The sequence below is a fragment of the Cloeon dipterum genome, chromosome X (genome assembly GCF_949628265.1).
Source record: "Cloeon dipterum chromosome X, ieCloDipt1.1, whole genome shotgun sequence".
Classification (NCBI taxonomy): Eukaryota; Metazoa; Arthropoda; class Insecta; order Ephemeroptera; family Baetidae; genus Cloeon; species Cloeon dipterum.
The window spans coordinates 7,737,764-7,764,881 of record NC_088790.1 but is presented as its reverse complement, the minus strand read 5'-3'; the positions used below and the strand labels follow the sequence as shown (position 1 = coordinate 7,764,881).

The window sequence follows — 27,118 nt, the reverse complement described above, 5'->3', positions numbered from 1 at the left end:
TATAGTGGTTTTCATTATTCGACGCAAGATTCATCGCGTTATTTAAGACCTCTTGTCTGCACTGAAATTTCCCCTGCCCCTCCATTCAGTTTTCCCGCCACTTGACACACAGCATCATGGCTTCGCAGTATACCCTTTAAAGTGGCGGCGCATGCCCATTGTTCAGCGAAACTGTGCAGTTTTCGGCCAAATTCTCGTCGGCGGCCGATGGGTTCGACTAGCCCACATGATTTTCGAGTTCTGGATTCCGGCCGTCACCCGAAATGCGACGATTCAGGAAATTTGAGCCTAGGTAGGTGCACTTATCCCCTCCATTGTAGGACTGGGGTTTTCGGTTTGCGGCTGTCAGTGAGTGTCATAAAAGGAGAATTGGGCCTTGGGCTGTCAGTCCAATGTTTAGTTTCTCGTGAGGATTCCTCGTGATATCGCGAATATTGGCCGCCGACTTCTCCAGCCCGATCACAAGCTGGCCGCCGACCGAAGGAGGGTGGACCACTGGTCTGCCCAACGGATATTATTATGAGCTTAGCTGCCGTTAAAAAGGGGTGAGTCTTGTTTATGTGTCTCCCTTTTGTGCGTGTCGTCTCAGCTTTTCGGTCGCTCCACAACAAAAACAAAACGCACGTTTTTCGCGTATCTCACGCTGATAAGACAAATCTCAGCGTCCGATTCTAATCTTTATTGATTTTGTCTGATAAGAAAATTTGCTATAGGAAGGAAGTAAAATAACGCCAGTTTGTTCCTCGCTAAATTTAGAAAAATAAAATTGGCCGCGACCCGTTACCAGGCTAGATTTCCACGATGGAGATGCTATTATAATTTTTATTTCCAACGCAATTTGCATTCAGATCAGATTTTATTGCTTTTTAATACCAGTCCTCTCGTTGGAAAGGATGGTGATTAGTGATGCGTTATACAACAAGTGTATTAAATATCCACGGGCACGCCTTTTGGCTTTTGAAATTCCTGCCGTGCGCTGTGCGCTCAATGTGATTTGAGCTCTCCCCGACGCGGTGCAGTTATATATTATTATATCTGCCCATGCGTCTGATTCTCCCATCACAATCAATAATATACAATCCGCGCGCGGCATTGATTCAGAATAACACCTCGGGTCTCACCGCAGCAGCGGATTCCTCGATATCAACCCGTTTCGAGCGACACTGAAAGAGGATCGCGCACGCATGCAAAGCAGTAAGTAGTAGTAATGTTACTTTGGATCGCAGTCAAAATTTTTGCCGATCAACTGATAAAAATGAGATCATCGCGGTTATTTCGAAACGGCACCTGCTCGCAGCCTGCCAATGATAATAAAACAGACGCGGGGAATAGAGCATGACGAGGAATTTAAATTTGGCTGCAGTGTTCCGCTCCTGCACTTTGCCGTGTTTTTTGGCCAAATAATTGGGTCATGTTTGCTTATCGCGGTGTTCAAGCGCTCCCGCCCCGCACTCCGCACTGCGGTAATTAGGGCAACGCGGAGGCTGTTAATTCGCACCCTCAGAGGCACGCACGCCGAGATAAACACTCGAAATGAGAATGAGCTGTCTAGAAAAGAGCCTTAACCCGCAGCTATCGCGTTTCAAGCTGAATTGACTTCAATTCAACCGTTGTGTTGTTGTTTAAAATCTTTGTTAAAATTTCAAAAGAACAACACAAAATCTGATTTGAATCGTGAAACTAAAGTAAGATAGCTGAAAACGCTAAAAATTCAACTTGACTGAAGAACGAAAAGCCTTCATCTGTAGGTTTTTCATATCAATTTGAACTGAAAAAAATTGAAACAGCTTGTTTTTCAGGTTTTCCAAACTTCATTTTCCCCGATTTCGTTATCTTGACACTTCACAAAATAGTTCAATTATGGTTCATCCTGACAGAAACAACATATTTATGCCATTTACTTCATAATTTTCCCACAATTTGTGTGATTGCATCCACGCATTGTACTCTCTAATGGTAATTCAAAGAGTGCTATATCTAACTGAGTAACTCCCTACGAAAATTGTACAAATTTGAATTGGTTAGTTTTGGCAAATATTTCTTGAACTTCAACAATATTGGTATTACGAGTCTAAACCAGGGTTCGCAAGTATTTACCAGCATGTCATTTAACGGTAAAAACCACCAAGTTTTCGCCAGGTAATTCGATATTTACCAGGAAAGTGAAATTTTTATCATAGTACAATATGTAAGTAGTATAGTTGAAATAAGTGTGCCCCGCAGCAAAAAAATCAGTTATAACTGGTAAATACCGCTGGTAATTACCACCTGGTATGATAAAAATATGAAATTCTGGTAAATTCCGAACCCTGGTCTAAACCAGTGCATTTATTTGAACAATTTTAATTCTTCTATCCCTGTTTGACTTAAAAAATGCTGCTTTAATCACGCTACCACCCAACAGTGGAATGATACAGATTACTTCCAATCTTTCGTCGCACTCGGCAGCATGTCGCTTTAAAACTTCTAATTACATAAACGACACCAACACGTCGAATGTTTAATTTAATTAAAAAAATTCTTAACAATGAAATTTAATCCATTGCTTGCAACGGTAGACATGTTCCAATTAGTAAGAGAATGAAGTCATAGTAATGACGAGAAAATTAATATTCGTGATAGAAACAAGTTTGCAATCAAAATAATCACATAATGGAACAGCAATCAATGAGCGCTTTCATGAAGAATTGATTCCATTCAATAAAAAGCTGAAGAGAGGAGTGAAATTTAAAAATTATTCGCCATTCGAATGCATTCAGCGTTGCGAGACAAAAATGAGGCCTGTATAGCGCTTGCTTTTGTTTCGAAAGCGGTATTCATATACATTTGTACCTATTAAGAGTATTGACTGCGCTCGCTATTTTCTGGCTTCTTTCTTGGCAAAATCTGCTTATTGCGGAGGAAAAAGAGCCAACCAATCGGCTCGACGGAAACTCAATCTTGTCGCGGTGATTTTTTATTCTCTGCGCTGGTGACCTAACTGCGGTGCGTATGGGCCGACCCTGAGACGTAGCTCTGGGGCTGGTGTCATTTCAGTTTAATGCTCCGAATTTATTGCATTATTTTCCTTGCGTTGTATCGAAAGCCATAGACTCAAAACATTAACTCTGGACAATTTATGTTACCCCACTCGGAATAAAACTTTTTTCATTGTCCATTAACACAAAGCTGTTGCTGGAATAATAAAAGTTGCCTTCACTTTATGGATTTAGCACGAAACATTAAACAAATCACAGAAATTCGATGGTGGAAGAAACTGCTAATACTCGCTCGTGACGAGCCTGGGAAAAACTTAAAATTAGCACAATTTTTCTCATTTCGATGAGGGGAAATCGTTTTGCGTTGCTGTGTTGCTCAGAAAAGTTTAGTTAAAGCTTAAACGAGGTGTTGGTTCCCGGGAGAACTCGTCTCGTGCTGTCGCGCGTCGATGGCCTTAAACGTAGTCATCTTGACGTTAATGAATAATAAACAAATAATATTACAGTGCTGCATGTCAGCGAATGCATAATTTCCGTTACTCAAGGGGGTCTGGCCGCGTTGAAAAACGCAGTGCCCTGTTTTGCACTCTTTCCAACTCCAAGGCGTTCTCTTTTGTGGTAGGGTGCCAAGAGGAAGGCCGCAGGTTAAGCCATTGACAAGAAGGCCGCTCCTTTGACCCTTCATCCTCTCGGGTTTCAGGCCACGAAACCTGAGAGGATTGAAAAAAAACTCAATACGATTCTAATTCGTTGTTGACATCGATAAAGAAATTCCTTGTAACTGATTAAATCTGAAGTAATCAAAATTTTTCTTAGTTGTTTCGGGAACTTGTAGTAACCGAAAACCTATTCTAAGTAAGCGGTTTAGAAAAATTGGCGTTTAACGGCTAATTTTCCAAATGATGTGTCGCGAAACATTGTTCGCAAAACAAATTAGCCAGTTCCAACCAAAATGAGACGTGCGGGCCATAAAGTCAACAAGTCTGTTAATTTTTTCGAAGAACTCAGCTATTATGTGGTGCCTTGGTGAGCGTAATTTTTTTATTTGTCGCGCGGCGTCAGGTGCTAAGTAATTAGCAGTAGGAGTTCTCGCGACACGCTGGGCAGTAAAACAACGTTCTCGTGCTCAAATCTTGGTCGGCCGCGCCGCGGAAGACACGGCTAGTTAGAGCCGGTGTGGGCAGAAGCCTTACGTGCACTCGGCACCTGCATCGCACGGACGACAGGTGCCTCGCGCCGAGAATGAAAATTGCGTACGTATTTTTTGAAAAGAGAATGTTGCTCTCTCCTAGCGAGCGAGCGAGTCGGTGCGCTGAGGCCGGCCTACTTAGCAGTTCACGACCGCCGAACGCTGCCGCCTCCAGCCCGTGCTCCTGATTGTTTATTTGGCGTGCGATTGTAAATATCGCAGATGGCGCACTCGATTCTTCTCCTCTCTCGAGAGGCTACCGCGCTAATTTTTTGTTCAGTCTCGCCGCACGTGTCGGCCTTCCCGCTGCCCACGCACCAACGCAAGCTCTTATCGCTGTGCAAAAAACCTGCAAGGGTTGCTGGTGGGACAATACGCACCTTGGTTGAAATTAGCTGTCGTGGTTGTTCGTGGCGCCGCGCAAATGGCGATTTGTTGAATGCGAGCCTTGAAATTTCATTTAAAACGGGGAACTTTAACTTTTCTTATACACTTAAATTATGGATTATCGGCTGAAAGTGATAAAAATAACTGTTTTCTTTTGTTTACGCTGTACCTTTGGACAGAACATTAAGTTTGGTTTCGTGATGAAATATAGAAACACGACAGTTAAAGTTAATGTTGCGTGTCAAAGAGCCACAGTACAATAATGTGGATCCGTTTTGGGATTTTGTTTCTATTGGTCAGTCACTTTAAAGCCTGTTTGTTTGTTCTGTAATTTGTTTTGACCTCTCACGCAATGTTAAGTAAACAATAAGATTTTTAGTGTGTTGTTCACTTTTTCTGTCAGATATTACGCAGTATTTTGTTAACGAAAAAGTCATCATATTTTACTGCTTTGAAATTATTTTCTCCACAACTAGCATTTAATTGTGAGCTGGAAAAACGCAGATATTTAAAAATACGAAAAGCTCCTTTTTATGCAACTAAGAATCCTCCTTTCGCCGGTCCCCTTTTTCTAATTGGTTCTCCGCTTTAATAGGCGTAATCAGCACGTGATACTACGCCAAACATTCCGAAGGCTTATTACACCAAGTTGTTTTGAAAATCGTTTCCTGCTGCTCTACTGCAATTAATTAATTATGCTCATAACTCGTTACACGCCATCGTCTATGCCAACGATCGTGAAAATCTCTGCTGGAGCACATGTTTTATCGGATTAATTCGATTTATGTTTCATTTGGACAATCGGCGGATCTGTTCGAGAAATTATATCCTTTCCACGCCATTACTATAATCGGATTTTCGTTGCGGAAGCAGGTTTTATTTCACGAATCAACTCGTTGTTGGTGTGCGATGCGAAGGAGCATTTTTTTCTGGGAGTTTTAAAATTGGTAGTGGTGTCTGGGTGTCCTTGATTGATCGAGATCGCGAGAAAAGCGCCGCCTGCCGCTGCTGCAGCCACAGCATCTTTCCCCTACCTCCTCATCCTCCTCCTCCTCGAAAGAGACTGTGTATTCTCATGAGTTTACAGTTAAGCCTGATGAGTTTTGTATTTCATCTCTCTCCTCTTGAGATTTCTTCAAAGACGCCACAGCCGCTGAATATTCCGAAGTTTGCCGCAGAAAGTATCGAAGTGTAATTGGACTGAAAAATTAGCCGCAGGCTGCGAGTTCCGCCCAGCTATTCTCGTTGTCAGTCAGTCACTATAGGATATTGAAGATGATGATGATAATAAATAAAAGTTTGAAGCGCCGGCGAAACGGCGAATTCGTGGACGCCCGGAATGCGGCAGTAAATTAACTTTTGCCTCTCTGCAAGGTGCCTCCGAAGATTTAAACGCCGACGCTTTTCGTGAATTTTACATAACTACGCCTCTCTCTCTTGAGAACGAGGGAATGAAAAAAATTTGTGTGCGTGCGCGAAAAGGAGGGGTTCCGCCAAGATGATACGTGTTCGTGCGAACACCAATCTTCTCTATCTTCCTCGGCGAAATGAAAATTGCCAAAACACGAGTCCCTAAATTGCGTTAACTAAATTTTTCACGACTCGCGCCTTGCCTGTCTGTGCAGCGGCGTCGGCGGTAAAGTGGCAAAGCATTGTGTTCGCCTGCACGCCAGGCAGATGGTGGCTCTGTGCGGCCTTTAAATTTCCTGGATGAGGCGTCCTCCCTCGACGCCTTTGATTATTTACTCACTTAGATTACGCAGCCAGTCGGTCGGAGCCCCGCTTTTCACAAAAAATTAGTGCCAGATAAAACGATGTTTAATCTTAACTGTCGCTGTTGGCAATCCGCAGTATTGAGAGTTATCTGGCTGTGCGTGCATCACATCAGTAGTTCAGCTGAATAGAGGAATTCAGAACAGTAAAAATGGAAAAAATCCGCAGATGGTTTAGCTCGTCGTCCCTAAAGAAAAGGTTAATATATATATATATCATTTTTCCAAACAACTTTTTTGTCTATCCTTAAATTAGGAGCGTTTATCACAGGACAGGGTTTTCGTAAGTTGTTTGCTAGGAGTGTTGCCTGTTCTCACATGCTTTTAAATTGTTATTGACTATGAGCTACAAAATGTGTGTATATGACAAAATGCCGGGTAAAACGATAGTAAATATATTTGATAAAAAACGCAATTAAGATGTTATCAGACAAAATGTCGGCTAGAAATGCAGAGGAGAGAGAATACCCTTCGATTCACAATTGCCTCAAAGAGGATTAAAATTACTCTTTTTCTAATCTAATTTTTTCTATCTGGGTGATTTGTTATCAGATCTAATTAAGTCAGATTTTTGGACGATGCCCCTTATCTTGTCAACGCTCACCTGGGGCGAAAAGCGACCTTGAGGGTCAGCGCGGGCCGACCCAAAAGGTAGCTTGCGCATCAGTCGCTCGAGAGCAAATGCCCCCCGTTTAACGAGTCAGCCTGAAAAACCGGGTCCGCCGAGAGAAAAGTTGGCACAACTGCTGGCTGCTCGCTCGCTCGACTGGTGCTCCTCGAGACGGACGACCTCGAGAGGCGCCGCCAGCAGCAGCAGCAGCAGCTGCTGTAGTCGCGATGTGCTCGCTCAACAGGCTGCTCTCGTGAAAGATGATGCTCCGCTGACCGCCCCGCAAAGCAGCAGCCCCAGCAAGATGCTCAAGTTCAAAAAGTGCCTTATTTTCCGCAGGTCGGTGACTTCGAGTCTCCCGAACACCACCAGCGGAGCCACCCCCGTTCCGGACAAGGGCAAGATTTCTACTAAAGGCAGTGCCCGTGCCAATGCAAATGCGACACGTCCGCCGCCGCAGCCGCAACCCGAGACCGTTACGAATCCTCCACCGAGCCAAGCGGAAAATCGTCCAGCAAACTCGTTAGGTATGCCGAATATAATTCAATCTAAAAACTGTCCTTGGTAATTTATTCGTTCTCGAACGCTATTTGCATTGGCAGACGTGCAATTATTTGTCCCCATTTTCATGACCGCTGTCTATCCCTTTCTTTCTCTCTCCCTTTTTAAGACTCTTGTCCACAAATAATGCCTTAAGAACATATCAAGGTCAATTAGCGAGACCCTTTAAGGAAACTTGCCTAATGCGGTCGGAGAAAAATTATGGTTCATCGTCTCGTTTGAGCTGTCGCGGCGCGCCGGCATGTTAAGCGCGAATAAATTTCCTCGTCTGCGTAGCTCATTTCAATACGGCACCGCAGTTTCCACTTGGGAGACACGGTGCAGGAAAAGCTATAAATAAATTTTGCAATCAGCGCTTGTAATTATCACACAGACACGCCCTTTCTATGTTAAACAAGCTCTCTTCCGCAGAGTTAAAATGTCACACACTAAACTTCCGAAATGACAAAGCTGCTAAAAACGCTGAGTATCAACATGACTCATTTAAAGCTGTCTGCTTTACACGGCATCATGCTGAACGCCGGTTTTCTAACGTTTGTTCAACCTGTTTCACAATCAAGTGCATTGTGCATTGATGCCAGTTGAGCAAGCAAAAAATAATACAACCTGTGGAGTGGCTTAAACAAGAATAATTTAACTTTGAAACGTGCTGATGACACAAATGTTGTCACAATGATCTTATTTCTCTAAAACACCAAATAATGTCAAGATATAAAATGCATTTATTAAAAAAATATGAGTTTCATTTTTTAACTGTGAAAGTAATTTTCTCATTGCAGTCAAAAGTCCGACGACAGCTGTGCTAGACCTCGAGGCCAAGGTCCTGGAGCTGTCGAAAATGCTTCAATCAAAGGAAGCTGAAGTGAATGTGCTTAAGGGGGAACTTAAAGAGGCGGAAAAAGTATGTCTCCCTTTTTGGTTATAGAGATTATTAAATTCGATTGCACCAATTATCTTTTCCACCAATAATAAATCATAATCAAATTTAATTTTAATTTTTAAAAAAATAGGAAATGGCATCATCCGCAGCGGCTGGCAATGCTCAGATCAAGGAGTTGCGTGCCGAGAACAAAGCTTTGAAAACAAAGCTGGCGCAGTTAGAAGCGGCCGCATCTGCGATGGCCACCGCGAATCCTCCCGCGTCTCAGCTGCAGCCGCTTTCAGACACGGAAAAATTAATGCTCGGCCAAATTCACCAGCATTCGTCTGCGCCAGCGTCGATTGCCGGGACAGAGCCACCAACGCCCTATGTGAGTATCTGACCTTTGGCCTGGCCTATGGAAATAACGTTTGCTTTATTGCTTTGAATGAAACAATGTTTGCACATTGTTGAATCTCCAAACAAAGTTCAATACACATCTAAGTTCACTCGTTTTTTTCTTATCTAAACATTTCGTTTACATAGAATGGATAATTTACTTTAATGAAAAAATGTGCTTCAGGATGTGCTTGGAAGTGATATGCTAGCGTCGACCTGCTCGCAAGGAGTACCTGGCACTCCAGATTGGGAACACCAAAGTCTCGGGAGCTGCAGTGAAGTATCTGTCGCTGGGCTACAAGACCGCATACACCAAATGGAGGAAACTCACTACAGGTAATGATAAATTTATTTTTGGCGATGCTGCTGCAATTGATTCGACCTTGCTGTGACGCTAAGCCAAATAAACTACCATCGTTCATGGCTTTGATCACAAGGTGTAGCTTTTGTCGCAGACGTCTGAGTGAGTTTTATTGCCCCTGCATCACTTCTCAAGGCCATTATTTATCTCATTTGCGTTCCCTCCCTCATTGCAAGTCTTATATTGTGACATACATTATTTGTTACTTTTGTATTGAGTCTTAATTTTCGTTCCCCTTGAGAGTCGTTTCGTTTCAAGAGACAAATCACCACCTTTTATCAATTCACTGTCACAGCACGAGCGAAGAACTGCAGGCCACGCTGCAGGAGCTGGCGGATTTGCAACATCAGCTGGCCGAGCTGCAAGGAGAAAATTCGCGGATCACTGATGAAAAAGCCGTCGTGCTGCAGTCACTGTGCAAACAGACTGAACGCCTCGAGGACTGCAGAGCCAGATCTGAGTCGCTGACCGCCTTGCTCTGCTCTGAGGGACTGCCCGCGCCGACCGACACCGAAACTAAACTTCTGGAGATCATTAAAGGTCTTCATGAGGAGCGATCCGAGCAGCAGACCTTGAACGAAGCGGCGGAGGCCAGGGTTAGAGGCACCCTTGAAAGACTGTCCGCTGCAGAGACTGCCTCTGTCAGGCAAAATGAGCGAGTCTCCCTACTTCAAGCCCAGGTTGAGGTCAGCGTTGCTGAGAAAAAAAGGCTTGAGGACAGACTTGAAGCGGCACTCAGAGAGGGTCAGGAGAAGACCATCGAGTATGAGCGGATGGAAACACTTCTCGCCAATGCGAAAGCTAAGGTAAATTCACAACACTGTCGTCAATAGATAAATGCTAAAAGTAAGATTCGGAAAAATCCTCTGACATGAAAGAAACCTGAAGTGTTAACTTCAATGACAGACTAGTTAAAATTTATCTTTGGTGATTTTTAAACTTCTTGTTTGGAAATACTCAAGACTTGCACAGAAAGTAATAAAATTGAACTCTTCCTTACGTGTAAATATTTAAAACTCTTATCATGTGATCTATTGAATGGAACATGACTCATTTTCAACCTTGGTGCGAATATTTTTTAATGTTGTCTTGAAAAAACTTGCTCAACTTGCTTAATTTTTCAGTTTTATCTTTTTCTCACTGGCAGAGTATTTTTTCTTTTCAGATTGAAGAGCTTGAAGAGTGCAGATCGACCCCTGCTGATGAAACGCAGCTCGAGTCCAGACTGGAGAGCATCCGGTCAGAGAAAGAAGAGTTGGAAGGAAAAATAGTTGAATTGCAGGAGCAACTGTCAAAGGCGCAAGGGGAAGTTGCTCGAATCAGGGAGACCACTAACACTCTTCAAGAAGAGCTGAAGGTTACATATGCGTGTGCATTTGCATATTTGGAACTAATGTGGCCGTACTGCAGGTGTCTCGCAACAATGCTAAGTCCCAGGTTTCCGAACTAGAGTTTGTGATAAATCAGGAGAGGGAGGAGACCAAGAGAGCGCAAGCCGCTGCCACAGAGCAGGCGGCTCAGGCGCAGAGACATTTGGAGGACAAGCGACAACTGCGGGCCACTCTCTCTGAAGCCCAAAGGGAAAACATAGCCTTAAAAGAAGAAATGAAGACGGTGCAGGCTCAGTTAGAGGAAGAAAAGAGGCTCAGAGCCGAGGAGGTTTGTCAGGATGCTGTGTTGAGAAATATGTATTTTGAAACAATTCTTATCACCAGAATGAAGAGTGGGTGCAGTTCCGAAGTGACCTGCTGATGACTGTTCGAGTAGCCAATGATTTCAAGACAGAGGCCCAGCAACAGCTGGCAAAACTGCTAGTTGAGAACAAATCGCTCAAGGAGAAAAATCGTTCCTTGGAAGCTGAATTGGCCAAAGCAAAGGGTAGGTATTTTTACTTTGATTTTGCTTGACACGGACCTGGTATGAATCTTCTTTTCCTCTGAAACGCTTTGATATATGAAATATTGATGCATGTTGATTTCTCAGCACTAAACAGTCAAGCACTGAGCTATGACTCTCTTGCATCCAATGGTGCTGGACCCACTCTGGAGGATCCAAAATTCACTGACACTTTGCTCGCATACGATGACATAAGATCAAACTTTGTCATCAGCGAAGAAGAGTATGTAGACGAGTTTGAAACAAACACTAACTCAAGTGTGGATGAAGCTTTTCTCAGCTTTACTGAAAACGAACACGTAGCTCTCGCAACTAGGAACGCAGATGAGACTGATAAGGTGTGCTTGGTGTCTCCACTCCCTCCTCCACTGCCGAGCACACCGCCCCCACCTTTGCCGACAATTTTTGACGATTACATTGATGCTGTTAACGAGGAAGTTTCTCTGGCTGAGCACCAGAGCGATCCCGAAAGCCTGATCATAGTCAGTCCCAACCTCTCTGACAAGAGAAGGTCTGAACCGCAGTTCTCGGCTGCTGACTATAAAGAAAATAGCTGGTTGCTCCAGAGAAAACTGTCCCTTCAAATTCCAACGCAAACATCCTCAACACGAGTAGTGCCAAAGCCTGCATTTGACAGTGCAAGTCAAATGAGTAAGTTCAGTTTGAGCCATCTCTGTGTCTCTGCTTTTGCTTCTGTATCGTGTGTGAAACACTTCCATCCAGCAGAAATATTTCCGTTAGGTTCCCACAAATCGTGTTATTGGCTTGATAACCCGCGTAAAAATTGCCTTGACTTTATTAATGAGTGGCAGCTAACATGATACATGATTATTTAGGATGCTTACGTAGGTGACAGAACTAACATGTAACCAACTTAAGCCCGCCTCTTTATTAAAAAAGCTATCTAACCCCTGGCTGTGACAAAAATGTAGATAAGCCAGTTGTGCGAGAGAAGGTCGGCCTCAATAAAAGTTGTGTTCCTCCCAGCTCAACAATCTCCCTCGAGGCCAGTGAGTACCTCGTTGTCTGAGGCGCCCCCTTCGCCTGTGCCCACCTCTCCAGCGTGCGACGCGGTTTTCTCCTCCGTGCAGCAAGAAATGGCGGCGGCCGCGAGGAGGCTGCGAGGAACCGCGATCGCCGACAACAGACTCTCAGTCAAAAACTTGATCGAGAGCATCGAGAACGCCACCAAGCATCACAAGGCTGGCGGTGACTGCGGTACTTTGCAATATTCCATTCCCACATATCCCGGTATAGGGTCTAACACGTTGTTCGTGCGATTGCTCTGCCGCTGATACTTTAAACAGCAAACCGGTGCTTTTGGGGTAGCAGCTTGCGTCTTTTGTCTATACTTCTTGATTTGCGCGAACGTTTTTTTTATCTTAACGAGAAGTCTCATTCTTCTGGTTTGCAGGTGAGAGCCGATGCAGCTCAACTTCGAACAGTATTGCCACGACCCCGACGAGTCCCACTCCGTCGCCATGCAACACGCTCCCTTCCACCCCGTCCCCGATTCCTCCAGCGGTCGAACTCTCAAAGAGCCCGCTGAGAGACCAGCAACAGAATAACCGGACTACAACTTCCCTTACCAGAAAAACTAGCTTTCAAGGTAGAGACTAAAAAATAACTCAATTATAGATCATGATTCCTTTTTGGAATTGCAGAGTATTTGAAGGAACCTGTAAAACCGACAAAATCGGAGGAACCGCCAAGCGTAGTATCCCAACGCCCAAGACACTACTCTAATCCTGAAGTTGGTAAGGATGGAGAAAATTTGTTCCATGGTAGATCCTCAATTAAATATTTCCCCATCACAGCCTCTAAGGACCCTCTGTGGAAGTTGGTGAAAAACGGCGGTTCGAAGCGAAACGCACTGCTCAAGTGGTGCCAGGCGAAGACAGCTGGTTACAAGGGCATTGATATCACCAACTTCTCGAGCTCATGGAACGACGGCCTTGCTCTCTGTGCCCTTATTCACTCTTACCTGCCTGCACTTGTTCCGTACAACACACTTGTGCCCACTGATAAGAGGAGAAATTTCTCTGTGGCATTCTCAGCCGCTGAGAGCGTTGGAATTCCTACTACTTTGGTAAGAAATTTTTGCACTTGAATTCTTTTCAAATATATTATATATTTTGTACAGAAATTTCAAACACTAATTTTTTTTTTCATTACAGAGTATTGTGGAGATGACCCACATGGAGCGACCTGATTGGCAGCAAGTCATGGCCTATGTGACAGAAGTCTATAAACACTTTGAATCCTAGGATAATTTTCTTTGCATACTATTCTATATGTCCACTTTATTAATACCTACTGCAAGAATTTCATTTTATCTCTGTAAAAAATGTATGTTAGTCCGTGGTTAAATATTGCAAGCCAGTGAGAAATTTCTCCTGAAACTTACTCTAAAAAAATCGTCCAAGTGCGTGGATCTCGTGTATTGTACTGGCGTTAACTTTACATGGAACTAAAGACTGCTTATTTTTATATTGTATGCTTTGATCATGAGTTGTTAGATAAAATATACAGTAATAATAAAGACGTCAAGTGATTAATATTCTGCAACTCCCATTAGTATAATTTATTGCGCATTTTCTTCAAACGAAGCATCTGTGCTTAAAATGGTCTCAATAAATCTATCACACCAAAGCATATAAGTATTAATACACTAGCAATTAAATTCAGGTAACATGTGGAGAATTCTCATCTTGTTGCTCTTGTTAACTCAGAGGGCCGTGTTGATCAATATTTTCCACTGCCGAGTCATCTTCAGATATCCTATGGAAACAAATAGTATAGTGATTTAAGTCCGAATTTGAAAAATTAAGTTTACAATTTTTGATCCGGTTCATATTCATCTTCAACGCACAGTTGCAATGGAGATGCTTTCAAACTCATCAATCTGCGGGACTCTTTCCTGTTTGGGAAGGAAGTTAGTGAATTGAATTGCAGTAATTTCTAATTGTCCATACGTCGTTGATTCCTTCTTCACTGGCTTGATGTTGTGCACTGTTAATAGGTGTCGCCGCAGGTACAATTCCAGCTTAAACCCTCTCGGGCACAAGCTACACCTCACTCCAGAATGCTTTGTGTGTACTAAGTTTACGTGTTGCCTCAAATTGGACAGGTTTGAGTAAACTTTGCCGCAGGTGTTACACTTCTTAGGAGCTAGCGAATGGGTAGGATTCAGATGTGCTGCAAAACAGGAAAATCACTCTGTGAGTATAGTTTAATTTGATGGAATTGATAGTGCTACCTTTAGAAGGAGCATACAGGTATTTGAACTGGTTCTCTGGTGATTCGCTGACAATGACTTCTGGGGTAAAGGAATCAGAAGCTTCAAGGACGTTCGCATTGTCAGAACCAGATGATGTCTTAGTAATAAAACAAATGTCAATCATTAAAACAATTAAGTGATTTTCATTAACATACCATGACCTCTACGATTTCTTCTACAGGCATATCATCAACGTGACCTGTTTGAATTGTGATCACTTCCTGATTGGGATCACTATACACTCCCTCCTTCAAAATTTCTGGCGAAACAGGCTCTGCATTGATGATGATCTGTTGGCTGGGTGTCAAATCTGAAGTCAGCAAACATGACTCTCTTTCGAGGGATTTTGTGCTGATAATTATGGGAATTTCTTCGCCTATGTTGCGAGGCACTAGATTGCCCTTTCTCTTGGGCACCTTTTTGTTGATCCGAAGCTTTTTAGCAGGGGGAACTGGTGGCTCTTTCTCTGGTGTGGATGGCCTTTTCACAGACGGTGAGTTCAATTCAGGTCCCTGCAATTTCATCTGTTAATATAGTGCATCATTGCCACACTATTTGAAATTTCACCTTCAAGTTATATAGAGAGGAGATGTGTAGAAGTCTAGCCGTCTTCAAGAACTCTTTGAAATGTTTTTCTGGTACAGACACTTGACCCGAGTAGACATACTGCAGAATCCAGGTTATGTGTGTCCACTCCACACCATCTGAAAATGATATCACTGGATCCGGACTTGGGTTGTTCTGGAAGAAAATTTAGGCATTTTAAGTCTGAAATTACAGCAAAATTGTGCATACCTCCAAGAGTTCACGCAAGAGTGGACTTGCCAAGCACAGGATCACTTTGTGAGCTCTGAAGACATGACGGTCACAGAGAATGGTCACATCGACAAATTTTTCATCGTGCAACAGATGACCAATTTCGTCAACAATGCGGGTCTTGAACAAGAATAAAATACAAATTAAAACTCGTCTGTGCACAAAATAATATACTGTAAAATTTATACATATAACTTGTATATTACATAAAATCCATAATAATCGTTCACTCACACCTCTCAGACTTATCGTTTTCAGTTTTCATCCATAAGATTAAAATTGAGAAAGGACCGTCCTTAACATGTCTGAGACGAGAATTGTGTGTATGTGTGAACGAGGGTTTTGATTTTTCCAAAGTTTTATCAAACATACCTTTATGCCTTCACATAGAACGGTTGAGGAATCGTGAAAACTTTTAAAAGTGCATTCATCCATGGTTGTAAAAAGGAAAATGAGACGGCGCCAGCGGCTAGTCTCGGATAATTTTTACTGAACACGATGTGGTTGTTTTGGTAATTATAAGATACGTTCTATGCTGCGATGCACGCCAAAAGTTCGATTTCTCGGCTTTTGCGAGACAAACGCATCACAAAAATGCGCAAAAATGTTTCCCTGAGATACAGAGACGATGATTAAGCACTGTAATAATTCAATTTTCGATTCTAGGGTGCTGAAATTAACTAATTACATTACATAATCCTAATAATTTCCACCGTTTGTTATGTTTGTTAAACACGATTCCCAAGCGCTGATTGTGAGTATCAGAAGTATCAGCTGGACCATAAATCATAACAAACCTTGCCTCACAGCACATGCGCAAAGCTTCCGGGTAGAATCTTTCGTGAGAATAGCAAAGCATATGTGGGCGTGTCGTGGATTTGGTTGTTATTAAAGATACTTGAGTAAGGCTTAATCGTGTATCAAGAGGTATCTATCTCAATTGTGGGCAAGTTGCTCTGAGATAAAATAATGGCATTCACCAAAGACCTGAAGCGTCTGGTGCTTCCCTACTATTGGGTCAACCTGATTCTCACATTTTCTTACATGATTGGCAAGAAAATCGTCCCTATTTGCGATCGCCTCTTCCCTGACAAAGTCGAATGTGGGGAGCTTGACATGGTGAGGGAGCTATTTTGGTATTGAATAATATGATGGTCACATTTTAAATGTTTTATGTTATTTTTGCAGAGAGAAAGTGAGATATTGTTCTTTTTACTTATCGTTGTTGTGGTGAGAGCAAGAAAGACGGGCAGCATGTCCATGGTCAGCTACCTTTCCTCAAGCTTCATTTACACGAAGGGGGCGAACCTTATTTTATGGTTCTATGCCGACACCAAGTTGGGGATAGGCTATGGAGTGCTATTTATTTGTAAGTGTATACCTCATTTGATTGTCACATGGTTAAAAAAACTTATAGAAGTTGAGCGTTTGACAAAATTTTAAATTTGCAGTGGTTGGCTTGATATTCCCTGAGCCGGTTTACAAAGGCCCAGAAAATGTCACCTACTTTAGGGGCAGTGACATGGAGGAGGAGATCAAGAGGGAGAAGAAAATCGTCTGGGTGGTTACTTTCTACACTGCGTGGAACCCCAGTTGTGTCAACTTTGCTCCCATCTTTGCTGAGATCTCCAACCAGTATGGTCTTGAAAATTTGAGGTTTGCTAAGGTGGACGTTGGTCGATTCCCTGAAGTGGCCCGACGCTTCAGAATCGATGACTCTTCCCTCAGTAGACAGCTGCCTACCGTTCTTCTTTTCAAGGACGGCAAAGAGCACATCAGGCGGCCCGACATAGACGCTACCAACAAACTCCATAAATTTTACTTTTCTGAAGTATTAGTTTCTGATCTTAATTTAAAGTTAAAACTGAATCACATTTCTTTTTTCAGGACAATGTTAAAGCTGCCTTTGATCTGAACAATATCTACAACGAGTGTAAAAATAATCCACTTAAATCTCCAAAGAAAAGCAAAAAGGACAGCTCTGAGGAGCACATCAAGTCTGAGTAAAAGTAAACTTATGATAGATGTATTTCTGCTATGGAGGAAATGTCTATAGTCATCAGTTTCTATGTAGAAAAATTCTTGTTTCAGTTTGTTACTGCTGCCAAATTTATGTTAGTTGTTTCTGCCTGTGCTGTTTTTGAAACAATAATTTGTCCCTGAAAGTTGAATCACGTTACCCGCACATGTTTAGGTGACTAGAAATGCGTTGCATTTTGATAGACCAGTATCAATGAAAAGCTAAACGGTCATCATTATGTTTGAAGTCACACGCATGAAGTATTGTTGTTTAGAGTCATTAGTGCCCATGTCTGCTATATCCATTTTTGGACTAGCGTAATTTGAAACTCGCTATTGGAATTCTGATCACATTAACCCAAATGTAAATGATTGTTCTATATCAAAGTTGCGCCTCACTAAATAAAAATAGCGGACATTAATCATCTTAAGTGATTTATGAGCACAATTTTGATGGATTATAAGGTGTTTCATTGATATTAATCGCACTTTTGTTACATAATAAAATTTTCATGACTGTTGAATATTGTGGACTGATTTTACCTCTTGCTCAAAACCAAGTCAATAATCACGTTGCTATGCATAAAATCCCACTGTTTTCATTTGGGAGTAGTTGATACTTCTACAAAAAATGTACTCAGTAGGTTGCTTAGATTCACTTGAATATTTGAAAGTGACAGAAGTAGCATAATTGACTTGGAAATAAGACAAATTTGCTCATCTTTAATATACCTATTTAATACACAAATGTCATACATGTCAAAACTCTCATCCTTCAGAACATCAAAATCAAGACTCTAACTTATATTGAGATATTGAAACGTTCGGAATGAGGAAGGCGTATCTAGTAATGCTATGCTGAAATCTTAATTATTTATAAGTTGTGCGAGCAAGCCACATTTCTTAGAGATTGCAAGATGTATATTTCCCACTACAAAAATAATCTAAGAAATCAGAATGAGTTGCAGCGCCACACTGGTCCTATTTAGCCTGATTGCAATTACTCCAGGGTGGAATGGAAAAATTTGAGCATTAATTAAAACAAGATCAACACTATTTTGAGTAGCAAATAGTATAGACAAAATCTGCATGAACAATTCAACTAGCTTGGAAGTATATACAATTTTAATATCCAAATCGAAAAAATATTCCAAGTGAATACAAAATTTAGTGTCAGAGTGCTTCTATAGGTTTCAAGAAATTATCATGACGTCATCACATATTTCTAGATCAGTATCATCCATTGCTTCAGACTCCTCATCAACAATGATCGCGAATTGATGCTGAATTAAGGAACAGGACGTTTTTAAACAGCTCAAATGAAAATGTATTGAAAATATTCACCTTTCGTCTAGGGTAAGAAATGCTTGGACGACGTGCTGGGCTCACTGCCTGACCTGCTGATGTTACCTCCAGGATGTTTATTGACTCGTCTAGAATTTCGACGTCTACCTCTTCGTCCGATTCCATGATTTCTATCGGTTCGGTAGAATATTGGGAATAACCTTGTGGGCGACTGGTGGGGAGAGCTGCTTGTCTTCTGATTATCACACAGAGGTGTAAGGGCTGTAAGGGACCTTAATTCTGCTGCAGGTGTTTCATACCTTTCGGCATCAGATGCAGCCTCCTCCTGAGGTGCTGGTGGTGAGGGATTATGGGTTAGGGATGATGGACCAGGGAGATTTGAATTGTGGGCAATGGAATTAAGATGGACACTGGAGCATGCACCATTCGAGGAAGCTAGACAAAAAGTTGTGGTTTTAGATACTAGTTTTAAGCTCATCAAACATAATATATTAAGTTTTTGGACTATTTCTATTTCGTCTATATATTATAGTGGGTCCCTCCGAAACGCACAACTTAGGATTCAAATTTGCGAGGTAAAATTTCTAATCCGCAACCAAACAAAAACCGCGTCCAACCGCACCAATTAAACTGATCCGCAAACCGCACAATTATTTGGTGTGGCCCAAAAAGTAAGATTAAAAATAATTACCTATTTTCTTTAATAAAATTGAAGTATTTTGTGCAGCAAATTTTTTATAGTTTATTCGATAAAAGAAATAAATAAATGATTTAGCGTGAAGGTTTTACAGCAATATTGTATGAATTTTTAAATGATATTGATGGCATTATATTCAAATGAATGAAGCAATGCATTTTTAATTTAAGATATCATTGAAGGTTTGTACAACACTCTTAACCATAAACCACACCTAAATGACATTTATTTTTTATCATCCAATTAAAAAAAGTCAAAAATTTGATGATGTAAAGGAAGCCGCAACCGCCCAACTCCAAACTGCAACCATGGTTATGTTACAGTTTTAAGCACTAATTCAAACTTAACAAATCTGGTTGTCCACTAAACTTGTAAATGAACGCAGAAAATTGGGATCAATTCACTTTCAGCCTTATAGAGCTTTCAGCATTTCTAAGGCTTAAATATAGAATTTAAGAGACTCTTGAAATTTACATGACATGTTGATTAATTCGTGGGCAGATTTGCCTTCAATTTGCTATTGTGTTTAAGTAATGAAACCTTTTGGACTACTCACGAAGACCAAAGAAAAAAATTTCATTAGGTGAAATTTTTTGATGTTATTTTTGTACCTACGATCTAAAAAATACGGAGCCTATCATTTCTCCTGCTAGTGCAATCTGGATTGAGAAAAAAATTACCTGCAACGATTGGTTTGCATCCCTTGCAATACCATCTGCGTAGTGGTGATTTAAACTGAGTGCAGCCGACGTGGATGCCTTGCGAACCACACGCACCACATAGAACAATTTTCCATGGGCTGAAGTCAGAATTTCAATTAACTGAACTTCTATCTGCAAGTTTCATATATCTACCTGTGATTGTCTTCGTCTCGTCCTTGCGGACAGAGGCACATGTCTGCGTCACAATGGCTGTACCTCTCATACAGGGCACCAAATTGGTTTCCCTCGGTTTCCCATGAAGCATCCCTACAATTATACATTCGTAGAAATTAATTAGGCAAGTTTTTTACGCTGAGAACTCACTTTTCAGGAACATACACTCCATAGCGGAGCATGGCTTTGCAGAAATCATCCTTGTCATTGCATCTAGGACATTTGAAGAAGTATCCGGAGCTCAAGGCATATCTCTGTTGCATTACGTGTCAAAGAGATCATTTTAAGTACAAAATCTCAATCATTACTTGAACACAAGGTCTGTGGAACCAAGAGTTCTTCTTGCAGCAAGGTGCCCACAGGGTTTTCATGCATTTCAAATCTTTTTTTGCCTCCTCCATGCAAATGGAACAGAACACTGGCTCCATGTCAATTGCATATATGGCAGGGATTCTTACGAAAGGCCGATGTTGCTTGCAGAACGATCTGTTGGAAAATAGATTACTAATTTCACCTTATAAACTAACCAGTTTAACGCCATACTGGAATTTGTTGTAAAAGTTGTGCTGAGATCCATTTTCCACGCCACAGGGAAAATGGAACACCTTTTTACACAATCTCTGGACACAGACGATTGTTGCGCCTCCTTCATGGCAGTAGCTACATTTCTGAACAATTAAATTAGTGACATTTGACTGTTTTTATTTGATGTTTACCTCTTTAGAGGCTCTTCTGATCTCTTTCCTGATATCCGCCTCCAAGAATCCAAAAATACCCTGGGTGTCGGCGCCTTTCTGGGCCAAGTGACACGCAAACAGCTTAAATTTGAAATTAGTTGGGTTTACACGTGAATTTGAACAGGCTTACCAAGCAGTAATAATGGACATTTAATTTATTCAAAGTGTGCATCTTGCCATAGAGCATTTGGTCACTTGGACTACGATTGCAGAGCTTGCAATATTTCCTGTTCTTGATTTCATTCACTGTCTTTTCATCCAACCTCTGCAGGACAACGTGGCAATTGGCAAATGGTGCAACTTGACGGTTGGGTGATGTGGTAGAAAAGCTAGATAAACTTCTGCCCCGTTGTGCACTCATTCTCCCACTGGATGTGCGAAGAATGAATCAGAAAATAACTTGCTCCTGAAAAAATATGTTGAAAATAAATCAGGATAAATTTGTAAACAAGTTTTATTTTAAGTAGATACAGTCAAAAATTAAGCAATATATTATGTATGTACATATCAGATATTCCTTAGTAGAAAACAATTGTTCGGGCACTTAAAAGAGTTTGATTGCCAGATTATGATAATATTAAGCGTGTGTTATTAAGACTTCTTAAGCATGCACTCGTTAGAGATAAAATTCATTTTTGGTTTTGTTTTTAATTTGTCCATCGAAAACTATCGAACAAAATTAACCAAAGAGATTTAGTAGTGGTGAGAGGATGTTTGCTTTGGGCTTTAAGTTTGGGTAGATACATGCTACTACATAGATACACAAAAAGTATGAAAAATTACCAATGAGCACAATTTTTCGTTTTTTAACACCGATGAGATTGAGATTCTACTGCCACCACTTGATGATAGCTCTCAGCAATGTTAAAAGCCGGATCGTCAAATATCAATACATAGTGAATGGAATTCACAAAATTGAAACTAAACTTGTCTCAGCCTTGTTTCTCAGAAATTTTGGCGTTGACTCGGACTGGGACTGCCGACTGATTAAAACGTTTATAGGGATTTGAGAGGGAAACAAGAGTAGAAAGTAGCGCCAGAGAAAAACTGGAATAAGGACTTAAGAGAGAGGAGGATGCGTTCGTTTGCCCGTTCGAACCACGCCTACCTTCTTGTCAGCCTGTTGTCAGCTATGTGTAGCGTAAATAGTTCATAATTTCGCGGACAAATTTTTAAAGCGTTCAAGTCCCTCCGTGAACCAGTTGCTGCAAAAAATAAAATGTCAAGAAAGCTCCGCGACCATCCGTACGTGTAAATAGTAAGTTTTCAATAGAGGGGGCACTATTATCATACCTTATATATACACGGCAATGTTTCGTGGTCTATGATACTGTAAAATACATGGAAGGTATGTAACAGCAGTACGCATGCGAACAGCTCTCGGCCCTGGCCTGTGTCGAGGACTGTCAACTCCCTGTTCTCCGCTTATCTCGGCGTTGGTGAATGCAAGCACTGGTGTTCGCACTACACTCCCCACTGTGCGTTGTGTCATTGCCGGGTTGCCAAGTAAGCAAAGCGAAGCACAACAGAACTGACGTGGTCAGTGTGTCTCAGGTTTCAGCCACTCTTGTCCTAGGCTCTCTCCAGACACCTGCTGATGCTGCAGCAAAATGCCACAAGACTACGCAACGCTGAAGGCCAGACTGGACGCACACGGTCAGGGCCACCTCCTTCACTTTTGGGACAGACTGACCGACTCGGAGAGGAACAGCCTGATTGCTGACATCTCCGAGATCGACGTGCAGCAAAACCTCGACTTCTTTAGGCAGGCCATGGAGGCTGAGTCGCAGGGCGACAACAAATCCCTGGAGTCCAGGATGGAGCCTGTGCCCGAGGACATCTGTGGCTTCGCGTCCGAATCCAGTCCCGAAGAATTGGAGCAGCTTGAGAACAGTGGACTGGAACTTATCGCCGATGGAAAAGTCGCCACCTTGCTGCTGGCAGGAGGACAGGGGACTCGCCTTGGGGTAGTTTACCCCAAAGGCATGTATGATATCGGTCTTCCCTCCCACAAATCGCTCTATCAACTGCAGGCTGAAAGGATTCTGCGCCTCCAAAACCTCGCGGAGGAGCTCACCGGCAAAAAGTCTTCTCTTCCTTGGTACTAATTTAGCAGATAATGTTACCATTCATGTTCTCATAAAATTAATTTTAGGTACATTATGACCAGTGAGCACACAAGAGAGCCCACGATTCAGTTCCTCTCTGACAGGAATTATTTCGGACTTGACCCGAAGCAGGTGTTTGTGTTTGAACAAGCAATGATGGTGTGCTTTGCACCTGACGGAAAAATTTTACTGGAGACGCCCAGCAGGATCGCCAGAGCGCCGGACGGTAACGGAGGCCTCTTCAGGGCGCTCAGAGACAATGGAGTATTGGACGACATGGAGAAACGCGGCCTTGTTGTAAGCTAATATTTGCACTTCCTATTATACGTGATGAGATAAGCTGACACATTTTCGCCTTGATTTGCTCTTCATTGATCAGATACGCATAATTGTTTACTCAAATATTGCCAGCCTAGAAGAACACACGCAAACAATGCTAATAGAATTACACAACCAAGCAACGTGATTCCTCGTTCTAATCAATATTTTATCTTATTTTTCTAGTATGTTCATGTTTATGGAGTGGATAATGTCCTTGTGCGACCTGCAGACCCAATTTTTGTTGGTTATTGCAACAAAAAAGGAGCGGAATGTGGAGCAAAGGTCGTTAATAAAACACAGCCCAAGGAGGCTGTTGGCGTTATTTGCCTGGTAAGCTATATTTTCAATCCAGACATGGTTAAAATCTTAACTGCAAATCATTTTGGTTTTCAACTTTTGCTGCACAGCCAAATACGCATAGCGCATATATAATAATTTCATACAATTTTATATATTATTCAAGACCATTATTTATTTCTTGCTGCTGTTAAGAAAATCCTGTGTTTTTCAAAATAAAAATTGTCCTATCTTATCTTTAAAAAAAAAAAACTCTTCATCTTGTCCATTTGTAAACATCTATATAGAGCACTATTTCCATTTCTGCTGAAGTTTGAAACTCAATGTCATTTCAATTATTTAATTTTAAATTATTCTCACTTAAGGTCCAGGCTCAGTTCAGTATTAATTTCTCATTTTATCAGCATTTAAAAATGAAACTGACAAATTATTGCAGGTTGATGGTCATTACAATGTTGTTGAGTACAGTGAGCTGACAACGGAAAAGGCCGAAAAGCGAAATCCTGACGGCCGGCTAACCTACTGCCTGGGGAGCATCTGTAACCACATTTTTTCTGTTCCTTTCCTGCAAAGAATATGCGCAACCAAAAACGATGGACTGAAATTCCACATTGCACGCAAGTGCATTCCAGTGGCAAACCCTGAAACCGGAGAGTCAAAGGCTCCTAACAAGCCAAATGGAATTAAGGTTAAAATTATTTTCTTGTTTTATATTTGCGTTGTTACTAATTATCTAACATAATAGATTGAAAAATTTGTGTTTGACGCTTTTCCTCTGGCCAAAACATTTGCTTGCTGGGAAGTGCCTCGAGAAGATGAATTCAGTCCATTGAAAAACAGGCCTGGTGAAAAAAGCGACACTCCAAAGACCGCTCGGCAAGCTCTTCTTTCATTCCATCGGCGATTAGTCATGGCGAACGGCGGCAGCTTTGTTGACGAAACAGGCCTTTCTGTTGATTCCGATAATTTGGTTGTTGAAATATCTCCACTCGTTTCCTACAGGGGAGAGGGGCTAGGATCCCTTGTTGCAGGACAAAGACTGCAAACTCCGCTGCTCCTAAATTCCAGCATTGACCATGCTAAAAAGCTCGCTGACAATGATCTCTTCTTTCCCTCTAAAGAAACAGTGCATTGATTTTAAAGCTAGTGTGAAACAATTATTATTATATTATATTTTGCAGGGTACTGTCAAGTGTACATTGCCAAAAGGCGATTTTTCTTCTGCATTTAAAACTTGTGGGACATAGCATTGTGAGCCCTGTTGGGAGTGGTCAAAGTTTATTTCTGAGAAATTGTGATAGCCTTTTCCCAGTTTATCCACGCCAGTTAACATTTTTATAACATTTTGTAAGAAGAGGCTGCAGTCAAAGTTCCCATTAGACAAAGGGTTGGGAGCTTGAATTACATCACCATTATGATAACTCTGTGTGAGGAAATTTTTAGTCATCAGTTTCTATAAGATTCACTTGTCATATAGTCTTAGATATTTTTGTTGAAAACACATTGGTGGCTTCTCTTTGAACAATTAAAATTTTAAAAAAGCAATTTATGGCTAATTGAAATTCCTCATCAAGCTATATTTTTTTAAATGACTCGTCAAGTAACGCTCTTGCGATTTATGGAGCGGATCCAGAAATTTAATTAATTGGACTTCAGAACAATTATTACTGCGTTGGTTCTTGATTTCGAATTGTTGAACATTCCCTTTAGATAACTGCTGGTCCATAGAACTCGATAATTAAGATTTATCATTTTCAGGGTTTTGCAATTCACATTTGGAGATATGTTTTCTCCTTCAGTGACTAAAAATGATAGATTTTGGAATATATTTAGATAATGAATTTTTAAATTTAAATTGAAAGTTAAATCATTTTCACATCTCAAAATATTTTTTTAGAAAATTTTGAACTAGGCGGACCCTAGAATATAAGGCAAATTATTTTTTTAAAAGGTTTGTCATTGAAAATTTCCTGTAATTTCTTACAAATTCCATTATTTCCTCTTTGACATCCTTTCATTTTAAGTTGGTATATGCTAGAGGCTCATTGTCAGCCCCATAATTTTAGGCGGCGGCTAACAAAAAGATATAGAAGTGGAGCTTGATGGTGCTTAACGACCTGAAGGGTGGGAGCCAATATTTTGGACTTTCTGACTGGTGGCTGGCACAGCTAGGACATATTTACGGCGGCTAATCACGCGAGACCCAATACTAGCCAGCTGGCATGGCTTGGCTGGCTGAGATCTTTAATATTTGCAGATATAAAGTAATGGCAAACTTAACTATCCACCAAGTTCTTAAGTTAATAAGTTACCCTCTGCTGAAGCACAATGCAAAAAACATCGTTACAGCGAAATATTTAAAATCGTAATAATGAAAATTAAGTTCTTACACATATCAACAGTTTTAATTTAACCATAATTTACATAGCATCGTTATTAAGGGTTCAATCTATAGGAGCCCCAATTCTACTTGGTGGAAACACGGGACCTCTTGCTCCAGTGGAAATTCATTCCGTATGACCTCGGCTTAGGAGTTTTGGTATTTGCCTCTTGAACATACCATTTCCAGCCATTCTTTTCACAGTAGTCGATCGCATCTTCTTTGTCCTTAAACTGAATCTTCATGTTGGAGAGAGGATCACCACTGCCAAAGAAAAGACAAGTGATATTAACACAGACTTCCTCTCATGAGAAATGATTACGTGGAGGCCCAGCCCATGAGAGGGTTTTCCCATCTTTCACGGGTCTCAAACTCCATTTGCCAGGCTTTAATGTTGTCAGTGCCAGATTGCATTGAATTTTTCGCCGGCACGAAGATCCGCACTCTTCGGTTTTTGATGTGTTCCTCCGGCACACCGGTTACTGGTGAGATGTCGACCTTTACGCCATTCTCAATGTTAGAGTTGCTCGTTTTTATGTGTATTGTTTTACCTTGGCATCGACTGTGATGTAGCCTTCCATCTGCTTTCGGTGCGCCTGCTCTTCAGGGCTAGCCAAGAGTTCTTTGGCATCTTTCTGAGTGTCCTTCAGATTGGAAACATCGCTTGCAAAACCAGCACGGATGAGGTTGTTTCTGTTTGCAAACAAAAAATATTATTATTGTCTTGTGCACAAGATTAAAGATCTTTTTGAATGCAGTGCAAAGTTAATGGTTCAAGTTATGAACAGCACATTTATAGAGCATGGTATTACAGGTACATATCTTGCGAATTTGTATAAATATGTATTGTATAATTTTTTAGAACGCAGTGTGTCTTGTGTTTTGAATCGAAAATTGGAAAAAAGTTTGTTTTATTGAATTTTTATTAAATCAACTTAATGCAACATAATGCGATTTACATAGATGTTTAACATACCTAGCAATTGATAGAGTGCCACAATTCGATAATTTTTGCCGCAGTTGACGGGATATTAGAACCAGATTCGAAGCCATCTTTCACCTCTCTCTGGTTCAGTTCTAACTCTAACAGCTGATGAGAGAAATCAAAAGCTCGAAAACACAAGATGAGTTAAGCGCCATCTATGAGCGCTAAAGTCAAGAATTTCCTGGAATATATACGTACATACAAACTACCCAATCACATTAGAGCTTCAGTCTGAATGGGCCAATAGGTGTAAGGAGAGTAAAGGTAGGAGATGCGAATAAACAGC

At 41.3% G+C, this 27,118-nt stretch overlaps 6 protein-coding genes across 16 annotated transcripts; 3 read left to right on the top strand and 3 right to left on the bottom strand.

The window, feature by feature from the left end:
* The first annotated feature begins 134 nt into the window (after positions 1-134).
* spdi (split discs) lies at positions 135-13,580 on the top strand. 9 transcript variants are annotated; one of them, XM_065492929.1, is made up of 15 exons: positions 135-292; positions 7,276-7,463; positions 8,277-8,398; positions 8,508-8,747; positions 8,940-9,091; positions 9,412-9,922; positions 10,282-10,473; positions 10,527-10,775; positions 10,832-10,994; positions 11,100-11,663; positions 12,000-12,230; positions 12,427-12,621; positions 12,677-12,769; positions 12,830-13,101; positions 13,190-13,580. In XM_065492929.1, exons 1-15 carry the CDS (start codon positions 264-266, stop codon positions 13,277-13,279), a joined length of 3,291 nt encoding a protein of 1,096 aa, XP_065349001.1. In that variant the 5' UTR covers positions 135-263; the 3' UTR covers positions 13,280-13,580. The 9 variants fall into 9 exon arrangements, with proteins under 9 accessions (XP_065349001.1, XP_065349002.1, XP_065349005.1 ...); XM_065492930.1 differs by lacking the exon at positions 135-292 and adding an exon at positions 327-545; XM_065492932.1 differs by lacking the exon at positions 135-292 and adding an exon at positions 1,069-1,194.
* Positions 13,564-15,884, bottom strand: LOC135945328 (zinc finger and BTB domain-containing protein 14-like). Of its 2 annotated transcripts, none has more exons than XM_065492953.1 (8): positions 15,481-15,884; positions 15,088-15,228; positions 14,860-15,033; positions 14,448-14,816; positions 14,272-14,389; positions 13,988-14,210; positions 13,849-13,932; positions 13,564-13,793 (listed from the first exon to the last, which is right to left on the bottom strand). In XM_065492953.1, the coding sequence occupies exons 1-8, from the start codon at positions 15,541-15,543 to the stop codon at positions 13,736-13,738; spliced, it is 1,230 nt and encodes a 409-aa protein (XP_065349025.1). In that variant the 5' UTR covers positions 15,544-15,884; the 3' UTR covers positions 13,564-13,735. The 2 variants fall into 2 exon arrangements, with proteins under 2 accessions (XP_065349025.1, XP_065349026.1); XM_065492954.1 differs by having other exon boundaries at positions 14,448-14,804; positions 15,481-15,882.
* Positions 15,885-16,021: 137 nt separating this feature from the next.
* LOC135945335 (thioredoxin-related transmembrane protein 2 homolog) lies at positions 16,022-17,651 on the top strand. Its single transcript, XM_065492960.1, has 4 exons — positions 16,022-16,227; positions 16,297-16,477; positions 16,560-16,939; positions 16,996-17,651. The coding sequence occupies exons 1-4, from the start codon at positions 16,078-16,080 to the stop codon at positions 17,113-17,115; spliced, it is 831 nt and encodes a 276-aa protein (XP_065349032.1). The 5' UTR covers positions 16,022-16,077; the 3' UTR covers positions 17,116-17,651.
* Positions 17,652-17,845: 194 nt separating this feature from the next.
* LOC135945326 (PHD finger protein 7-like) lies at positions 17,846-21,745 on the bottom strand. Its single transcript, XM_065492950.1, has 11 exons — positions 21,525-21,745; positions 20,872-21,147; positions 20,721-20,822; positions 20,548-20,672; positions 20,313-20,490; positions 20,155-20,258; positions 19,984-20,097; positions 19,810-19,928; positions 18,732-18,867; positions 18,472-18,667; positions 17,846-18,410 (listed from the first exon to the last, which is right to left on the bottom strand). The coding sequence occupies exons 2-11, from the start codon at positions 21,100-21,102 to the stop codon at positions 18,321-18,323; spliced, it is 1,395 nt and encodes a 464-aa protein (XP_065349022.1). The 5' UTR covers positions 21,103-21,147; positions 21,525-21,745; the 3' UTR covers positions 17,846-18,320.
* Positions 21,746-22,089: 344 nt separating this feature from the next.
* On the top strand, positions 22,090-25,012 carry LOC135945323 (UDP-N-acetylhexosamine pyrophosphorylase-like protein 1). Of its 2 annotated transcripts, XM_065492949.1 has the most exons (6): positions 22,091-22,247; positions 22,296-22,842; positions 22,897-23,146; positions 23,354-23,500; positions 23,904-24,155; positions 24,213-25,012. In XM_065492949.1, exons 2-6 carry the CDS (start codon positions 22,352-22,354, stop codon positions 24,600-24,602), a joined length of 1,530 nt encoding a protein of 509 aa, XP_065349021.1. In that variant the 5' UTR covers positions 22,091-22,247; positions 22,296-22,351; the 3' UTR covers positions 24,603-25,012. The 2 variants fall into 2 exon arrangements, with proteins under 2 accessions (XP_065349020.1, XP_065349021.1); XM_065492948.1 differs by having other exon boundaries at positions 22,090-22,842.
* Positions 25,013-25,850: 838 nt separating this feature from the next.
* ND-18 (NADH:ubiquinone oxidoreductase subunit 18) lies at positions 25,851-26,985 on the bottom strand. Its single transcript, XM_065492968.1, has 4 exons — positions 26,824-26,985; positions 26,399-26,540; positions 26,170-26,345; positions 25,851-26,111 (listed from the first exon to the last, which is right to left on the bottom strand). Exons 1-4 carry the CDS (start codon positions 26,898-26,900, stop codon positions 25,934-25,936), a joined length of 573 nt encoding a protein of 190 aa, XP_065349040.1. The 5' UTR covers positions 26,901-26,985; the 3' UTR covers positions 25,851-25,933.
* Between the last annotated feature and the right edge of the window lie 133 nt (positions 26,986-27,118).

Bases quoted from the DNA above. Each gene is read 5' to 3' on its own strand.
- ND-18 (XM_065492968.1), bottom strand. From the start codon at position 26,900: ATGGCTTCGAATCTGGTTCTAATATCCCGTCAACTGCGGCAAAAATTA. The intron at 26,541-26,823 runs GTATGTTAAACA...GTTTGCAAACAG, and splicing joins GGCACTCTATCAATTGCTAG to AAACAACCTCATCCGTGCTG. The intron at 26,346-26,398 runs GTAAAACAATAC...AATGGCGTAAAG, and splicing joins ACATCACAGTCGATGCCAAG to GTCGACATCTCACCAGTAAC.
- LOC135945328 (XM_065492953.1), bottom strand. From the start codon at position 15,543: ATGGATGAATGCACTTTTAAAAGTTTTCACGATTCCTCAACCGTTCTA. The intron at 14,211-14,271 runs GTAGCACTATCA...CCTGTTTTGCAG, and splicing joins CCTGTATGCTCCTTCTAAAG to CACATCTGAATCCTACCCAT. The intron at 13,794-13,848 runs GTAAACTTAATT...TTGTTTCCATAG, and splicing joins TATGAACCGGATCAAAAATT to GATATCTGAAGATGACTCGG.
- LOC135945323 (XM_065492948.1), top strand. From the start codon at position 22,352: ATGCCACAAGACTACGCAACGCTGAAGGCCAGACTGGACGCACACGGT. The intron at 22,843-22,896 runs GTACTAATTTAG...AATTAATTTTAG, and splicing joins AAAAAGTCTTCTCTTCCTTG to GTACATTATGACCAGTGAGC. The intron at 24,156-24,212 runs GTTAAAATTATT...CTAACATAATAG, and splicing joins ACAAGCCAAATGGAATTAAG to ATTGAAAAATTTGTGTTTGA.
- LOC135945335 (XM_065492960.1), top strand. From the start codon at position 16,078: ATGGCATTCACCAAAGACCTGAAGCGTCTGGTGCTTCCCTACTATTGG. The intron at 16,228-16,296 runs GTGAGGGAGCTA...TTATTTTTGCAG, and splicing joins AATGTGGGGAGCTTGACATG to AGAGAAAGTGAGATATTGTT. The intron at 16,478-16,559 runs GTAAGTGTATAC...TTAAATTTGCAG, and splicing joins CTATGGAGTGCTATTTATTT to TGGTTGGCTTGATATTCCCT.
- LOC135945326 (XM_065492950.1), bottom strand. From the start codon at position 21,102: ATGAGTGCACAACGGGGCAGAAGTTTATCTAGCTTTTCTACCACATCA. The intron at 20,491-20,547 runs GTATGGCGTTAA...ATTTTCCAACAG, and splicing joins AACTTTTACAACAAATTCCA to ATCGTTCTGCAAGCAACATC. The intron at 18,411-18,471 runs GTGAATATTTTC...TCCTTAATTCAG, and splicing joins TTTCTTACCCTAGACGAAAG to CATCAATTCGCGATCATTGT.
- spdi (XM_065492928.1), top strand. From the start codon at position 6,479: ATGGAAAAAATCCGCAGATGGTTTAGCTCGTCGTCCCTAAAGAAAAG. The intron at 8,399-8,507 runs GTATGTCTCCCT...TTAAAAAAATAG, and splicing joins AACTTAAAGAGGCGGAAAAA to GAAATGGCATCATCCGCAGC. The intron at 10,995-11,099 runs GTAGGTATTTTT...TTGATTTCTCAG, and splicing joins TGAATTGGCCAAAGCAAAGG to CACTAAACAGTCAAGCACTG.